General features: G+C 48.9%; 1 protein-coding gene across 23 annotated transcripts in view; it reads right to left on the bottom strand.

Moving 5' to 3' along the window:
• Positions 1-16,444, bottom strand: part of TNS3 (tensin 3) — a 220,368-nt gene that overhangs the window by 99,339 nt on the left and 104,585 nt on the right. For all 23 annotated transcript variants that reach the window (XM_081536801.1, XM_081536800.1, XM_081536793.1 and 20 more), the window contains 5 exons: positions 13,847-13,911; positions 10,995-11,078; positions 2,198-2,310; positions 2,043-2,103; positions 1,142-1,217 (listed from right to left, as the gene is read on the bottom strand). In XM_081536801.1, the coding sequence (XP_081392927.1) occupies positions 1,142-1,217; positions 2,043-2,103; positions 2,198-2,310; positions 10,995-11,078; positions 13,847-13,911 (399 nt within the window). The remainder of the gene's footprint in view (positions 1-1,141; positions 1,218-2,042; positions 2,104-2,197; positions 2,311-10,994; positions 11,079-13,846; positions 13,912-16,444) is intronic.

Raw genomic sequence — 16,444 nt, 5'->3', positions numbered from 1 at the left:
CAGTGGGAGAGAGAGAAGGAGGAAGACGGAAGGATGGAGGAAGGAAGGAGGTGGAAGGGTGAGTAGAGAGAAGTAGAGCAGTGAATCCTCCACTGGCTTCTGGACCCATTGCCTCAGAAAAACCTGCAGCCAGCACCCTACATCAGGTGCTCTTTCTGGGAGGGGGAGCCCCACAACCAGGCATTGAAAAACTAATGAGAATTCTATGGGCTTCCCAGGCAGTGCAGTGTTAAAGAAGTCACCTGCCAATGCAGGAGACACAAGAGACTGATCTCCTGGGTTGGGAAGATCCCCTAGAGGAGGGCATGGCAACCCACTCCAGTATTCTTGCCTGGAAAGTTTCATGGAGAGAGGAGCCTGGCAGGCTAGAGTCCAGGGGGTCACAAAGAGTTGGACACAACTGAGCGACCGAGCACACGCGCTCACGCGCGCACACACACACACACACACACCACACACATGCACAATGAGAATCCTAGAAAACTCTGGTTGAGCCACTTAAATAAAAAGTCAATTTGTAAACTATCTTATCTTCTTGTCACAGGGTATCCTCCTAGGCCTCAAATAGATTACAGGAGAGCTAGTCTATGCATGTGGGAAGCACACACGTGCCTCAAAGTTGTTCATTATTTCAGACAATTTTCTCTTAAATTATTTTAGACGTATGCATTTTTTAATATTCAAGATAGATAAAAGGCAAAGGTGGGAAAGCTAGTCTCCCCCAGGAAGCAGCAGAACCAAGAATCAAAACTACCTGGAGAAATCACTGTTTCTCATAAGCCAAGCTGCAAGACGCTAGCTGTATTTCCCACTTAGACACTGACAATGAATATTTTACGTCTGCACCTGCCCTTGGAAGGCCTAGTCATTTTAAGACTGCACATTATGCTCAGAGAACTGGAATCCTGGGAAGAGCAGTGGCTGAGTTAGGACTTTAATTTCAAGGGTGCACATTGTTCTGTTCCTCTTATTAAAATAGGTTTACTCAGAAAAATCAACCAATTTCCTTAAGGTAAAGGCTACTTTCCATTCTTCTTACAGGTTTTCGGGGGGCAGGGTCTAATGGTATTGCTTTAAGATGAGCTTGTTTTTCCCTTTCCAGTGATTCCTGGGAGAGCAGGGGCAAGGCCATGACACTCACCATGATGTCCCCCTTCAGGAGTTGGGCCGGCTCGATGGCAATGTAGATCCTGCTTTGGTTTTCTGGGCCAACATTGCTTTGGAATAAAGAAGAAGGAACATCATTATACAATTTCATGATTTAATGGAAAGAATATCTTCTGAGAAAAGGGACCCTACAATTGAAATTAGACAAAATATCCTGCTTGGCCCAGGAACCCCAATTCCTTAGACTCTCTTCTATGAAAATGAGTCTAAAAGGTATAAAAAAAACAATGGAGCCAGGCAGGGTCCTGAGAGCAATGTCAGTGCCAGTGGTCGCAGGCCCACCCCAGGCCTGGGCATGGCGGGGTACGCAGCATGGAGTACTGGGGTTCTGCCGGCACAGCCTCTGTGGTTAGCAGAGGGTGACACGGCCCAAGTGTCACCGATGCCAGTGTCCAATAGGAGTCCAGACATATGATAACAGTTCGTTTTGAGCAATGACAACACATTTTTTACCTTTATTCATTTTCCATTAACGTGTATAAAATGATAATCCAAACTCCCAAAGAAAGCAAATCAAATAAGTCTAGAATTAGTACATATTCTGGAAACGTCTGCCTGCCCTTTGTCTAAACTACCAAGGGGAGAGAAAGGCAAAACACCATGGCCCTGTCGCAGTAATATGATTACTTCCACACAGTGCAGGGCCCTCTCCTGCCCCTGGGTCCCTTTGTCCATGCGTCTTCGCACAGCCAGCTGGGTGACAGCGGCGGACACCCACCAGGCAGGGTGATGGGGCACCCACCCACGGCTCCCCTTCTGTCCCCTCCTCTGGGCTCCCCAGACTTCACCCCTCCCACACCTCCCAAGGGAGAGGCAGCCTGGAGCAGGCCCCTCCCTGGCTCTCCCGCAGTTCCCAGGAGAGCAGCCGCACTTACTAGATCCCCGACGTGTACACGGGCTGCATGGCCTGGTAGAGCTTGAGAAAGGGCCGGCACACTGAAACATAGGCAGAGTTGGCCATAAACATGCAGAACTGGGGGCCAGTGCCGGGCAGCACATCTCCAGACCCCACCCTGCGGGAGACACTCACCTCCACCCGAGTCAAAGTTGGGGGTTCCATGCAGGATGACGAAATGCAGGAACAGGGGCGAGGCATTCATCTTCACCGTTCCCGACAGGAGCCCACTGAGAAACTGCACATACCTGCAAAGGGCTGCAGCTTAGAGCTCCCGCGACAGCTCGGAGGGCAGGTGGGGTCGGAGAGAAAGGAGGAAACGTGCCCGCTTTTCCGGGAGTTTCGGGAGAGGACTCATCCTAACTGCTCACAGCAAGGAAGGGTGTCTGCATGCCAGGGCTTGGCCCATGCCCTGCAGAGCACAGCTAAGCCCACAACCCCACCGAGAGTCTCTGGGCCTCCCATGCTGATGTGGCCAGTGATCTGGAAGCACAAGCAAGGGTGCCTCCTGGGCGTGAGCCCCCACACATGGTGCCTCCTGCTCTGCACCCCAAGCGCAGGTGGCATCACCTCTGTCTACGGAACCCAGAGCCGGGCAGGGCTAGGCCACGGGACTGTCACAGTCCCCCACCCAGAATGGGAAAGCAAGAGACCTGCAGTCACGTGAGCATGGTCTCTGAACCAAACTACACATCAAGGTAACTCAGTCTAACTCTCAGTCCCACCCACCATGCTCTCTGCTCACATTAGGAAACCTACAGAAGGCTGGAGTCCACACGGGGAGCCCACAGGAAGCCTGTGGATGCCCCATCTCACTGTGAGAGGCTCCCCCGCCGCCTGAGCCACCCCGCCCCCGTCTTCTGTCTCCTCTGTGCCCTTCCTCCTCACCGCCCATCTCAGTGGCGGGGCAGCACGTCTGCGGTGAGCTGGGAGACCTGTCTTCTCTCTCAATACCACGCACAGCCTTGTGTGCCATGCTGACGCCCACACCTTGCATGGGTGCTTGACAGGCTAGAGAGAAGATTCTACCCTAGAAGTGCTTCCTCACTGTTTTCTCCCAAGGCACAAGGTGGTAGGGCACACCTACCCAAGAGGGCACAGACCCGGCAACCTCGCAGATGCTGCCCGGCCTCAGCCCCTCTCTCTACCCATTGTGCATGATTCCTGAGCAAACGCAAACCCCACGACATCCAACATCTCTATACATCTCTAATGCCTACACAGAGCCACACAGGCACAGGAAGGAAGCAGTCACTGAATCACCAGGCTATGTGGCCAGCACAATTTCCTCCATACCCTCCAGCCAGCTCACTCTAGTCCACTCCCCAAAGAGCAGGGACATCCCCCACACAAACACCCTAGGACTGAATGCTACTCAGGCTCAGCCCACTTAGGTTAAAAACATTCTGGTTTTCTCTGACTTGTATCACTGAGAATAATGACCTCAAGGTCCATCCATGTTGTTGCAGATGGCAGAATTTCATTATATTTTGTGGCTGAGTAACACTCCATCATACATTTTTACCACATACTCTTTATTCATTCACCCACTGAGGGATATCTAATTGTTTCCACATCTTGGCTATTGTGAATAAGAAATATGCGAGTGCAGAGATCTCTTCGAGAGCCTGTCTTCATTTCCTTCAGAAATATACCCAGGTGGAATTGCTGGAGCACACGGTAGTTCTATTTTTAATTTTTTGAGGAACCTCCACACTCTTCTCAACAGTGGCTGCACCAGTTTACATTCTCACCAACAGGGCACAAAGCTCCCTTTTCTCCACATTCTCATAAAAACTTGTTTTTTCTTGTCTTGTGACCACTGCCTTTTCTAACAAGTGTGAGGTCATATTTCCCTGTGGTATCATATCACTCATATATGGAATCTAAAAAAGCCACACATACAAAAACAGAGTAAAATGATGGTTACCAGGGGTTGGGGCTTTGGGGACAGGACAGAATTTTTAAAGGGTACAAACTTACAATGAGCGAGTAAATATGCCCTAGAGATATAATGCACAGTATGGTAAGTATGGGCTTCCCCGGTGCTGAGCCATAAAGAATCCTCCTGCAATGCAGGAGATGCAAGAGATGCAGGTTCCCTGGAGGAGGGCATGGCAACTCACTCCAGTGTTCTTGCTTGGAGAATCCCATAGACAGAGGAGCCTAGGGAGCCACAGTCCATGGGGTCACAAAAGAGTTGGACACGACTGAAAGACAGAGCGCCAGCATGAGCAGAGCAAACACCAACACTGTATTATAATAATCAAACTCGCTAAGAGATAGAGCTTAACTAGTCCAACCACTAAAAATAAATTTTAATTATGTAATATGACAGAGGTGCTAATTATGGCTACCATGGCAATCATACTACAATATATGAATGTATCAAACTAACATGTCATACACCTTAGGACTTCCCTGGCAGTTCAGTGGTTAAGAATCCACCTGCCAATGCAGAGGACATGGGTTCGATCCCTGGTCCCAGAAGAGTCCACACGCCACAGGGCAACTAAGCCTGTGTGCCACAACTATTGAAGCCCGCGCACTGCAACAAAGAGTAGTCCCCACTTGCCGCAACCAGAGAAAGCTTACACAAAGCAATAAAGATTCCACGCAGTCAAAAAATAAAAATGAATAGGTTGTCACAGACTACCAGGCGGAGCTCCTTAGAGAGGTGGGATGGGGTGGGAAGTGGGAGGGAGGTTCAGGAGGGAGAGGACATGTGCATGTCTATGGCTGACTCATGTAGACATATGGCAGAAACCAACACAATATTGTAAAGCAATTACCCTCCAATTAAAAACAAATTTCAAAATAAATTTTACAAAACATGTCATACACCTTAAATTTACACAATGTCACTTGTCAAATACATCTAAATTTTTTAAAATATCTAATTTACACCAGCAATTCAGATGCAGTCCAATATCTCAAGCAGCTGAATTTGCATACAAAGCAAACTGAACAAGAGGAAATATCCAGTAAATTTTCAAAATAAAAATAAAAACTCTACTTAAAAGCCATCCTTTTAGAAAAAAAAAAAAATGTTAGCTTCAACTTAGGTGCCCTTGATGGTGTTCACATTTTCCTGGTGGCAAACTGCTCTTCCCTTTCAGAACGGGACAAAACCTCACCCAAGCCACAGAGACCAGATGGAAGCCCTGAGGCTCCTGAGGTCACGAGGCCAGGCCATGGCTGCAGGGCTCTGACCACCAGATGGCTCCACAGGCCTTCTCGTTTTGTCTATTTGAACAACAGATGCCTCAATTTCACTGTGTGCAGACACGGAAATGTTCAGGTGACCTGTGCACCTGTATTTAATCACCTAAATGCCATGCACTGCAGATTTCTGGGTTCTCCAGCCCCCTGCTTGTGAGCATATGACAAGGGATGTTGAACTGGGGTTGGGAACCCCTGCCTACTCTGGACAGCAGTCTCCCTTCCTCCAGTGCTGGGCAGCCCTGGTCATCACACAACCCGCTTCCTTGGCCTTGTCAGCAGCCCAGCAGGTGTGTTTACTCCATGGGCACCTGGCCGTTTGCTCAGTCTGCACCGACCACTCCAGGCAAGATGGCCCTTCAGTATGAACACCTCCGGGATCCACCAGAACAGAGACCAGGCATCACGGAAGGCGGAGAGTAGTCAATTTCTGTTTCACCATTTTTTTTGGTTGTGCTGGAACTTCGTTGCTGCACGCAGGCTTTCTCTAGTTGAGGTGAGCAGGGGCAACTTTTCATTGCGGTGCGTGGGCTTCTCAGTGTGGTGGTCTCTCCTGTTGCAGAGCACAGGCTCAGGGGCTTTAGTATGACACAGGCTCAGTAGCTGTGGCTCACGGGCTCTAGAGCATGGGCTCAGCAGTTGTGGCACATGGGCTCTCTAACGGTGGCACATGGGCTCAGTTGCCCCGCAGCATGTGGAATCTTCTCAGACCAGGGATTAAACCGGTGTCCCTGCATTGGCAGGTGAATTTTCATCCACTGTGCCCCCAGGGAAGTCCCCCTTTCACTTTTTGATGCAAACATGGAGGGTCCTCCCCTTGCACTGACACAGCCAGGCCAGCACTGCCGCCCAGTGGCCAGAGGGAGCATGAGAAGGTGCTTCTTGGAGGAGCAGTGTCAACATCACCAGAGAAATAGGAGCTGGAAGACCAGGGCTCACACTCACATGGGGTTAGAGACAGAGGGGAGGAAGGCGATCCCAGATACCTGCTCTTCTGGCCAGTTCATCATGGAACCACTGCAATCAAGCTCCTGGTCTACAGTTCTCATCTGCCCTTTATAAAAATCTGCTTTATATGGACTCATAGTTAGGTAAAACAAAGACAAAAATATTGTAAAATGCAACTTACTCCTTCCTTCACATGCTTTCTTAATAAGGAAAAAATACAAAATTATTTTATATTTCAGGGTATTTTCTATTAGTTAGTGCTACTTTTCAGCAACTTTACTGCCTAATTTTGTGGAGCTGAAGTCATTTTTGATTACTTGTTCATAGGATACAGTACAACTGTAACTTCTGAGTACAAGTTCTGGATTTTGTGATATTGCAAAAGTTAGCATAATGTTTGTTAGCAGCCTGACTGCCATCAGAACAGCCTTTGAAGAAAACCTGACACCAACTCATGTCACCATCTACCTCCTTAGAGAGGGACAGGTGACAAGGGTCATTTGTATATTTATTTCTGTAAAGCGTATGGACAGCGTGGAGACAGCACCCTTACCTGTTCCTCCCAGCCGTGGCTGATGGCTGAGGTAAGTGAGCTGATGTAAGCCCTGGGGCCTCGCCTGTCACCCCAGCCCACCACCCGGAACCCAGACAGGTTGACATGGCCAAGGGGGAAAGAACAGGCTCCTTGCCCTTCTCTGAGGCCTTCCTCCAGGCAACCCTAATTGGCAAATCTGAAACTCCAGATCCCACAGTGACTGTGGCCTCAGTCCAGGGAGGCACTCTTGGTTGTGTGTGACGGGACACTCGATGCCATATTTCAAGCAAATCTCCTCTCTATGCACCACCAATCAGTATGTGTGGTGCGGGAGAGGTAAAGAAAACCTTTGTACAGTAAAACGAATTTTTCATGAATTTTTCTCCGGGGTGGCCTCATCCGGCTGTCCCAGAACTCTTTAATACCCTCATCAGTCTCTCAGATGAGCGGCTGAGAAGCTCCGCTCTAGGCCACCTGAGCGTGACCTGGAAAAAAGAGGATTGTGGGGTTTTTGTTGTTGTTGTTCAGTCCCAAAGTCATGTCCGACTCTTTGCAACCCCATGGACTACAGCATGCCAGGCTTCCCTGTCCTCCACTATCTCCCAGAGTGTGCTCAAACTCATGTTCACTGAGTTGATGATGACATCCAACCATCTCATCCTCTGTTGCCCCCTTCTCCTCTTGCCCTCAATCTTTCCCAGCATCAGGGTCTTTTCCAATGAGTCAGCTCTTTGCATCAGGTGGCCAAAGTATTGGAGCTTCAGCTTCAGCATCAGTCCTTCCAGTGAATATTCAGGGCTGATTTCCTTTAGGATGGACTGGTTTAATCTCCTGGTTGTTCAAGGGACTTAAGTATCAAAGAATGCTGTAATGTTGGGGAACTTTTCCAGCTATTACAAACACCTAGGAATCCAATCTTGCTTTCTGCATGCCCAGACTTCTGGCTTCTCTTCCTCTACCTCATGGGACACAGGAATGACCCTCACCCAGGACCTCCAGGGTGCCTCTTCTTCCCCGAACTCTCAGGAGAGATTTGCTGTCCCAAAGAAAGAGCCAGTCACCTGTCATTCTCCCCGCTAAACAAACCCAAAGTGATGGGACTCACTCCCAACTCCTTCACGGAAGGAAAGGAAAAGGGGAGAAGAAAAGGAGGTCAGAAAATTTCATCATTTAAGTCATGACTTCCATGATGCTGTTGATAACTAAGGCTATAGGAGGTTTTCCTTTAATTACCTGTCAAAGTGAAAGGGCCTCCAAGGTCACGGGTGCCTCTCTGAAGCAGCAGGTTCATCATCCCCACAGGAGGTCACCTGGGGGTGACCTCAAGCTGCTCCTGAGGCTTGTTCAAGGCGAAAGGTGCAGGGGGTGATAAGTGCTCCGGCCTGAGGAATTCTGCTGGAAGCAAGCAATCTCCAACAGCCATTGCTGGCCGGGCTGCTGCAGGTCAACTGCTCAGTGGTTTTTAGGAGTGAGGCACAAAGGGGCAGAGGATCCGCCACCCATCAAATGGCCTCTCCAGCTCATAAACCCATTACTTTTTTTTAATTTATTTTTTAATTGAAGGATAATTGTTTTACAGAATTTTGTTTTCTGTCAAACGTCAACAAGAATCAGCCATGGATGCACCCATGTCCCCTCCCTCCCATCTCCCTCCCCATCCCACTCTTCTAGACTGTCACAGAGCCCCTGTTTGAGTTCCCTAAGTCATACAGCAAGTTCCCATTGGCTATCTATTTTACACATGGTATTGTAAGTTTCCATGTTACTCTCTCCATACATTTCACCCTCTCCCTCCCCCCGGGTCCATACGTCTGTTCTCTAATTACTTAATCTACTCTCATCCCGAGATTGCTTGTGAAAAGGTTTCTTGAGCTCAGTCCTAAAATAGCCTGCAGAGCTCCCCCTTGGGCTTTGGGACCACAGTGATGGTCCCACCATCACTGAATCTGTCCCCACATGAGCAGTCATCGCACGTCCTCTGGGTCTCAAATATTCCTCCAGACGTACCTGTTCTTTCACTCAGTCATTAACCTGCTCCGTTACGAAGTGGCGAGCATCTTCGGAGGCAGGTGCTGTCAGGATAAGATCCCCTATTCTGAGGGAGCCAGAAGATCAGCCTCGAAATGCTAGGTTTAACCCACGCCACCCTCATCAATGTCAATACTACAGCTTTTGCTGTCCAATCATGCGGGAGAACCATGGGCAAGTTAAAGTGAGAAGATACTTCCCCTTTTCCACACTCCTTCAATGGTATTAAAAAACTGCAGCAGAAACATCACATGATATCCCTTATATTAATATGTGGAATCTGAAAAGGCTTGATACAAATGAACTTATTTACAAAACAGAAACAGATTCACAGACTTAAGAGAATGAACTTACAGGTTGCCGGGGTGGGGAGGAGTAGGGAGGATAGGGGAAGGGATAGTTAGGGAGTTTGGGATGGACAGGTACACATTGCTTATTTAAAATAGATAACCAACAAGGACCTATGGTACAGCACAGGGAACTCTGCTCAATGTTATATGGCAGCCTGGATGGGAGGGGAATTTGAGAGAGAATGGATACATGCATAGGGATGAGTCCCTTTGCTCTCCACTTGAAACTATCATAACATTGTTAAATTAGCTATGCTGTGCTATGCTTAGGCATTCACTTATGTCTGACTCTTTGTGACTCCATCAACTGTAGCCCACCAGGATTCTGTCATGGCGATTCTCTAGGCAAGAATACTAGAGTGGGTTGCCATGCCCTCCTCCAGGGGATCTTCCCAAACAGGAATTGAACTGGGGTCTCCCTCATTGCAGGCCGAATCTTTACCAGCTGGGCTACCAGGGAAGCCCAAATTAGCTATACTCCACTAGAAAATAAAATTTTTTAACAAAAGCTGCAGTAAGGAATAAGAATAAAAAGAAGAAAATAAGGCAAATATCCTTCCCTGGTGTGTGCTGAGTTTTGCGGTGGGTCACCCCCTGTTTTCCCTCACATCTAACACAGGGGCTCATGTAAGTATAACCATTCTGGAAACTGCTCAACCAAGAAATGACAGTTAATGGTTCAAAATAGATCAAGGGGCTGTTTAACTGCAATACTAATAAAATGCTGGTTTTTCCAAGGCGACTCACATGCTCTGTGGGGCCTCTGCTCAGAGCAGGGCACAGCCAGGCTCCAATCCACCATCCCACATCCACAACACACTCTGGTCTAAGCATAAACAGACCTGCCATGGGGAACACCCAGGACGAAGCAGGCAGTGCCTCTGGTGACCCCTGAAATCCCTTTCCCAAGTGGAAATACTTCAAATCGGCTCTGGACAAAAACCCCCTGTGCCCCTGCACCCTGGATGGCAATGGAGCTTTCAGTCCTACCCAGTCCACTGGCCCAGCCCTCTGGCCCTGGCAGGAAGAGATGCGAGGGGCCGGAAAACCATCTTGGCGATGGCCTTGGCAGTTCCTGAGCAAATGCCCTGCCATTTGCTTTGAGGTAAAAACACAGTGTTCTTGGCTCCATGTCCCCATCCGCAGAGGAAGTAGGTCTGGAAGACAAGTGGCTGAGCCCCTCTCAGGCCACGCACCTGACCCTCCTCCAGTTCTTCTCCACCCGGGCCTGGCGACAGTGTGGATTTCCCTGGGGGCCGGCAGCCAGAGTAACTCTGCTCCCCAGGGTCCCGCCGCAGCATGTGCCAGGGGCCATGCCGAGCAGGAGACAAGGGGACATGGGCCCGAGGAGGCCAAGGAGAAGGACTCCTGGGCCTCTGACGCTGGCCGACTAGGAACCTGAGTGTGTTGACAGCTTTGTTGGTGATAAGCTGCTTTCACTGGCCTCCTACCACACACAGCCCCTCTGTTTACAGGGGCCGTGCCAGAGACCACATGGCCTGCAAAGCCCAGCACATCCGCCATCCAGCCCCTTACAGACACAGTTCACCAACCCCTGGTCAGGAGAAAGAAACCAGTTCCAACACAGTAACAGCACCAACACCAGCTGGGAGCGCAGGAGACTTGATGGCCGAGTGTGTGGGGAGGGAGCCCTGAGACCACACCAGAGTCAGCCAGGGTGAGGGGCTCCCTGCACCCCCACGCAGGGTGGCTTGTCACTCACCACTGGACACCAACAATCCCCCCCTCCTAATCATGGCTGGTCAGAGGGGGTGTATCTTCCATCCCTATATTTTTAAATGTAAGATCTCATTCCACCTTTCCCTCTGGCTGTGGGACAGATACATACCGTTTCTGGGATGGCTGCATTAAAGCTGCAAGTTTATCATCATAAAACTTCTTCATTGCGAATCTGTCAAGGGCCTGGTCAGCACTGGGGAAGCAGAGACAGAGAGAGATTTAACTCCATGGCCACGGCGGGTGGGAGGTGGGGTGTAACAAGGGACAGGCCCTGAGGTTGTTCTGAGTAGCTGGCACCCACTAAGAGCTCCATTTTGCTACATTCCCTCCTTGGGCACACCCACTTTAGCATCTCTTCTCAGGCCTCATCTCCTCCAGGAAGGTGTTCCAGGCCAAGTGGAAGCCAGGCCTGCAGGGGAAGCCAGGCCTGAAGTCCCCCGCTTGAAACAGCAGCACCTGATCCTAGCATGTGGCACTTTCTGTGCTGCATGTACAACACAGAATAATCACAGGATACTATCCTGACAGGATAATCACCCACCTGCCATTGCTTGCAGGTGGGCACAGGCCTGGTGTCCTAACTATCTAAACAACCGTCTAAAATAACAACTTTGTCTAAATAAGGGGCTGGTTGGTGGGGCTGCACAAAAGCAAGGGTCACTTAAGCATTGCATGTTTAACATACAGGGTGCACGTGTGTTTTAGAGTGAAAAGTATAATTACATATTCACCTATACATTTTAAAGTGTTCCTTTTTCTGGAATTCACTTGTTTTATTAAATGCTGACAATGCATTTTGGTCAATGTTCATGTTCAGCGTTAATATCACTGCTTAGTGATTCAGTCATGTTCAATTCTTTGTGACCCATGGACTGTAGCCCACCAGAGTCCTCTGTCCATGGGATTCTCCAGGTAAGAATACTGGAGTGGGTAGCTATTCCCCCCTTAGGGGCTCTTCCTAACCCAGGGATTGAACCTGGGTCTCCTGCATTGCAGGCAGATCCTTTACCATCTGAGCCACCAGGGAAGCTCGTTAATATTGTTACTAGTATTCATAATATTAGCACTGACTCTATCTTTATGAACTCTTATCTTCCTAGTGCTGGTACCAGAATGTTTTTCTTACTTCACTTTGTGACTTGGAAGTGTCTGTTTTGATCCGGACACAGTGTGTGACAAAGGCCTTCAAAAGTCCCTATGATTACACTACTTGTGGGAATACTATCTAAGGGGAAAAAAGAAATAGTAGAAATGATCAAAGATGTAATGATGAGAGTTTGTTATCAGGGCATACTTCAGTGTACAAAATCATTAGAAAGAAGCAACTGAAATTCTAACGAAAAACTGCAAACAACCTGGATAGGCAATACTGGTAAATGCTTAAATACATGATATTCTATTCATCAAGTAGCAAACTATGCAGCCACAAATGAGGAAAGTGTTAATTAGAAAACCATGTTACAAAAACCTTGGTAGTGTCACTTCACTTTAGCGAAGAGCACTTAATACTATCTTATCTACTAGTACCAGCAGGATTAACATCAGCCCATACCAGCACTGATGCTGTATGTGCCTTTCATGCAACAACACATGGAATTGTCACAAAACCCTGTGAGGAACAGCCATCAGCCCTGCTTCCCAGGTGAGGACCCCGAAGTTTAGAGCCTTTCACGTGAATTGCCTAACACACGCAGCTGAGACACACTTCAGTCATTCAGAAAAAAGTGGGGCATTTACAGAGCGTATCAGTGATAAGCTTATAGCGAAAAAAAGCCCGGTCTCCACGCTTCTCAAAAATGCCAGGACTGTCCATGGCACATGAAGCTCTGGCTCCAGACAGAGCTGTGCTGTTGCGGGCACAAATGCGAGATGGCCTCTGGCCAGCGTCTGCCAGGTGACATCTGCTCTCTGACCAGAGGGATGTGACGTGAGCGGGAATCTCAATTTGTCTGGCGCACGCACACACACAAGCGCTTGTTATCACCAAGAAAGGATCTGACTTTCACTGGCGGGTTGGGTTTCCTGCCTGGTAGGCATGAGCTCTCCAATTTGTTTCCACAGAAAACATTCGGAAAGTCAAATTTCATTCCTTAATGCTAGCAAGGAAAGGGTTTATCGGCTAATATGAATAGGCTTATATTTCCTCAGAACGGAGTAGTTCATACTTCACAAAGTGGCCATTGAACAGAGAGGGCCAACGCAGATGCAACACCCAGAAAGAACGATATTTATGAACTGGATCTCAGTGTGAGTGGAGACGTGTGCTCGGGGGTGCCTCTGGGTCTACCAGTGTACCCAGTGCCAGGAGGGCTGGCACGCAGCTGCAGCCTCACTCACGGGCCTCGCAGTGCCTGCCGTCCCCACTGGACGGGACCTACCTCCTGTGGGCAGCAACCCCATGCCCATGGCAGCACCTCCTGAGAACCAGACCAGATTCGGCTTCCTGCTCATAAGTCATGAGATGCTGAGCAGTCTTAAGTCCACCAAGTCTCAGCTTCCTCATCTGTGAAATGGGAGTGATGACTACTCCCTCCTGGATTACTTGGGAGGATTGAGCAAGAAAAAGGAAATATGCAAAGTACTTCCCAGAGGCCCAGTGCATATAAACCATGGCAGCTGTGGCCATTGCCATGGATATGTGCAGAATCTGAGGTGTCCAGTGAGAAGCACTGCTTTGGTTTTACTAATAGTAATGTCTGTCCCCATCAGCCTTGTCACAGATTGACAGAGCATTTGCTTTATATCAGTGATGCCTCCCTGAAATTTTCAGTGTGAATCATACATAGCTGCTCACTGAGGAAAGTTTCTTTCTCATGAGCATACACCCTCAGCTGCAGCTGGGTTTCTAGGCACCAGGGACAAAAGCCTCAGTCTCCAAGTCAGCTCCGAGGGGTTCACCTCCTGCCCACCCAGCCTCAGAGCATACCAACGCCCACAGCAGCGAGAACACTTCCCTCCTACCTGGCCGAGACATTGGTGAAGTGCATGTAAGATGATATGACCACGCCGATGCGTCCCTTTCCACCCTGTGGGAGACGGAAGAGAGGTCATTAGAACAGGAAAGCACTCCTTTCTTCATAGGATGGCAAAGAGCCTGCTTTGACAGGGAAGCCAGCATTACCCTCCTCTGTTCCCTGTTCTGAGGCACGGCAGCACCCAGCTCAGCAGAGAACACACATATGGGGTCCTAACAGCAGGAGCAGGTGCAAACCAGGCCACCTGAGGATGCGCCCGAGGCCAGGTCTGCACAGAGGTGGCCCGTCAGTTCCTCATTTCCCAGTGAGGCCAGAAAAAAACTGTTGGGTGGAAGCCATTAGTGTGACTTAATCACCCAGGTGAGAGAGACCCGAATGCCCCACTTATAAGCTCAGGGCTTTGAGGGCTGCACATGGAGCCCAGAGAAGTCCAGAGGAGTAGGACAGCCAATCTCAGGGTGCTGCCGCATCACAGCATCACCGGCACCACCTACCCAGCCCCGTGCTGTCACAGGGGACACCCCTCCGAGCAGCTCTATGGAAAATGCATCACTCAGTCCATAACCACAGACACGCACTGCCCAGACAAGGCAGCCCAGCAGGACCTCAGACAAACAGAAGGTTCTGGAAGCACAACAGCTCTGTGATGGACCACCTCAACCAGAACCATGGACTGCTACCTTCTGAAACACACTGTCATGACCCAGAATAGCAATCAGCAAACCACAGCCCACCGGCCACTTCTGCCCACCATCTGTGTCCCTGGGAGTTAAGAGCTGTCTTAACATTTCTAAACAGTTGAAGAAAAATCAAAAGAACAGTATTTCAATGACACATGAAAATCACATCAAGTTCAAATGTCAGTGTCGACAAATAAATGTGACTGGGACACAGCTACGCCTGTTAGTCTCGGTGCATCTGGGGCAATTTCCACATGGCAGTGGCAGGTAGGAGCAGTCTGTGGGGCCCCAAAGCCTGGAAAGCCCTGTTTGGGTTCTTTCAAGAAGAGTCAACAACCCGTGATCTAGAATCACATGGGCCACAATGGTTGCGTCACCAACATGCAGATCCTTTATCTATTCCTAAAAAGGAATGATTAAGGAAATTCAGGTCAAAATCCTGGCGTATGACTGTCCCCTAGGAGGGTTTTCCTCTCTGTCTCGTTAACATTGAGTACATGCCTCAGAAACTCAGTGCAGACACAACATCGGTCCTAAACCCTGGCCCTTGCAGTTATAACCACACAGTTACAAGTATGTTTCTTATATAAATTTCTAGGGAACAACACCTCCGCCAAGTCAGGCACATGAAGGACTTCACTGCCACCATCTCTAATGCTGCTCACTATGGACAGGAAGTCTTTAAGCACAAGCCACATTCTTTAGGACCTGAACAGCTTTCATCTGTTCTTAAGAGAAATCACTGATGACACAAGTCCCAGTGAGTATCCTCCACCAACAACTTAAAACTAAAGCATATGGAAGGGGTGAAACTGTCCAGGAGAACCACAGGCTATTTCTACTCAAAACTAGTGTGGGTAGTGTGAGGACAAGCACACACAGACACCACCCTTTGTATCCAGCGGGGAGATGGAGTCACACAGTCTGGTCCTTGTCTGCCCTCCCCAGGCCGGGATGCCATTCCTGGAACTCATGGGCAGGAAGAGCCCATTCTGCAGGGCTGGCAGGTTTGGGGGGAAGTCAGCAGTCTCAGCCCCACAGTAACCATGGTGAATTTCCCTTGAAGTCAACATCTGTAAATTCAAATTAAGAGGACTTCTCTCTCATGGTGTGTTTCCTGGATCATCTCTGGAAGGGTTCACAGGCCACCAGAATAAGGCAAGAGATGAGCAAATGGTTTCCAAGAAGTTTCAACATGTTCCCAGTTAATCCCACTACCAAGACTTGTCCCAAGAGGCAAGTGTAGATTAGGAAAAGGATGTTTTAGGGGACTCTACGTGGTAAGTTCATCACTTGTGGCCCAGACATTGTAAATAGTTTTATAATTCAGTTCATTAAAAAAGTGAACTGTTGAAATGAATGATGGTGCAGGAAGTGCAGCTCAAGGTCTAGGGGCCAGAATCCTCGGAAGACACAGCTGGCAGCAGGTCTGGGTGCCCCGGGTGGGCATTTCTTCCCAGTGCTGGGCACTGCAGTGCTCCGGGTGGTTTAGAGACCATTGCTTCACAGGTCTGTGAAGGGATCTTGGGCAAAAGAGGCCCATCAGCAGTATCCTCACATGTAAAAATCAACAGGCCACATCCAGTGAAAAATACAGAGCTCATTTTAATTGAGAAGAACAGTTTAAAAGAAAAAAAAAAAAAGAGTCTCTTTCTTTGTTTTAAGCTTGCACCAAAATACAAATATGGAGAAAAGCACCTTAATGTAACATAATCCTTGAATAAAAGCTCTGGTTAACTTAATTTAGTAAGAGAACTAATGGGGCTCCCTGGCTGTTTGTGGGAGACTGTAATCGAATCTGACGTGAGAGGAAGCAACAGAAGCAGAGAGCAGCGAACACTATGTGTGCACCCAGAGGCTTTTCCTCTCAGCCGAGTGACCATCAAATTCACCGAGTGCAAGAG

Source organism: Giraffa tippelskirchi, chromosome 10, assembly GCF_054371585.1.
Source record: "Giraffa tippelskirchi isolate mGirTip1 chromosome 10, T2T-mGirTip1v1.2.pri, whole genome shotgun sequence".
NCBI lineage: Eukaryota > Metazoa > Chordata > Mammalia > Artiodactyla > Giraffidae > Giraffa > Giraffa tippelskirchi.
Note: the sequence above shows the minus strand (reverse complement) of the source record. Positions and strands in the feature narration are given on the sequence as shown.